Source organism: Belonocnema kinseyi, chromosome 9 (genome assembly GCF_010883055.1).
Source record: "Belonocnema kinseyi isolate 2016_QV_RU_SX_M_011 chromosome 9, B_treatae_v1, whole genome shotgun sequence".
NCBI lineage: Eukaryota > Metazoa > Arthropoda > Insecta > Hymenoptera > Cynipidae > Belonocnema > Belonocnema kinseyi.
Window position 1 is genome coordinate 88,048,749 of NC_046665.1, and position 1,298 is coordinate 88,050,046.

General features: G+C 30.3%; 1 protein-coding gene across 1 annotated transcript in view; it reads left to right on the forward strand.

Moving 5' to 3' along the window:
* Positions 1-1,107: 1,107 nt before the first annotated feature.
* Positions 1,108-1,298, forward strand: part of LOC117180631 — a 17,795-nt gene continuing 17,604 nt past the window's right edge. The window contains exon 1 of the mRNA XM_033373121.1: positions 1,108-1,152. Coding sequence (XP_033229012.1) covers positions 1,108-1,152 — 45 coding nt within the window. The remainder of the gene's footprint in view (positions 1,153-1,298) is intronic.

The following is a 1,298-nucleotide window of genomic DNA, read 5'->3' on the forward strand; positions in this document are numbered from 1 at the left end:
TATTCTCTATTCACTCGTTCGCCTCAAGAATTTTTTTTCCGTGTATATATTAATATAAACTTCAAAATCTATACTCAGGGGCGTTTAGGGTCGCTGATTGCGATCGCTGATCGAGTATAGATTTTCAAGCTCGTATATATCTTTTTTCAAAATGTTGTAACCGCCATCTTGAACCCGCCATTTTGAATTTTTAAATTTCCAAATTCTGACTTCAGATTCGTAATCAGCGACCCCAGAAACCTCCGAGTATAGATTTTCAAGCTCGCATATCTCTTTTCAAAATTTTGGAACCGCCACCTTAAACCCACCATCTTGAATTTGAATATTTCCAAATTCTTAATTCGGATTCGTAATCAGCGACCCCAAAAACTCCGAATAGGCGTTTTTAGTTTATTATGTTAGATAGATTCTTCAAAAATGAATTCTTTCGAAAAAAGGCATATTTTAAAGATTGTTTATTTATATAACAATCATTATAAACAATTATGTCAAAAAAAGTTATATTCTTATGTTCTCTTACCAATAAATTAACTAATGAACAAAAAAACCGATCTAAATACGTTAAAAATTAATTAAATAGCAAAAATCTGAAGTACCACTTTACCAACGTACAAAAAATGTCAAAACCATGGATAACTCATTTTTTTCAAAAAATGGATTCATCATTTTTTGTACCTTTACTCCTCAAATTTAGAAATAACTTTTCTCTGAGCAAATCAGCCTAACACTACAAAATATATATTTTTGTGTTCTTCAAGCATCTCTTATAGTAAAGCATATCCACGTGTATTTACAGTTTAAACAATGATTACAGCAAAACAGATTTTTATTTTTCTAACGTTAGCTTTGTCCAGAATTAAAAACATGATAATTACCTCATTCTTTCCTAACGTTTCTCTTACAAATTGAAATTGCGTCAATTAAATAAACATGTCACGTCTGACAAGTCTTTAGTGTACAAAGGAATCTTCTCAGCTTTAGGTGATATCATTTAGAATTTTAGATCATCTTCGTTAGGAAGAACATATTACAAGAATTCGTTGAGTGACATCTTTACTGGTTTTTGAAAGAACGTCTTATTCTATTATCACGCAGGTCATGAAGAAGATGGCGCAAACTATATTCTGCTTATTATCTTTCTGTGCCTTTCAAGTAAGTAAAACAATTTTTTTTTAATTTTCATATATTAAAAAAAAAGAAGACCTACAAAGAATGTTGAATAAACTAAATGCAAGCATGAAGAGCATGGGCTTAAAAATTAACGCAAATAAAACAAAAACTATGGTGTTCGAAGGAAA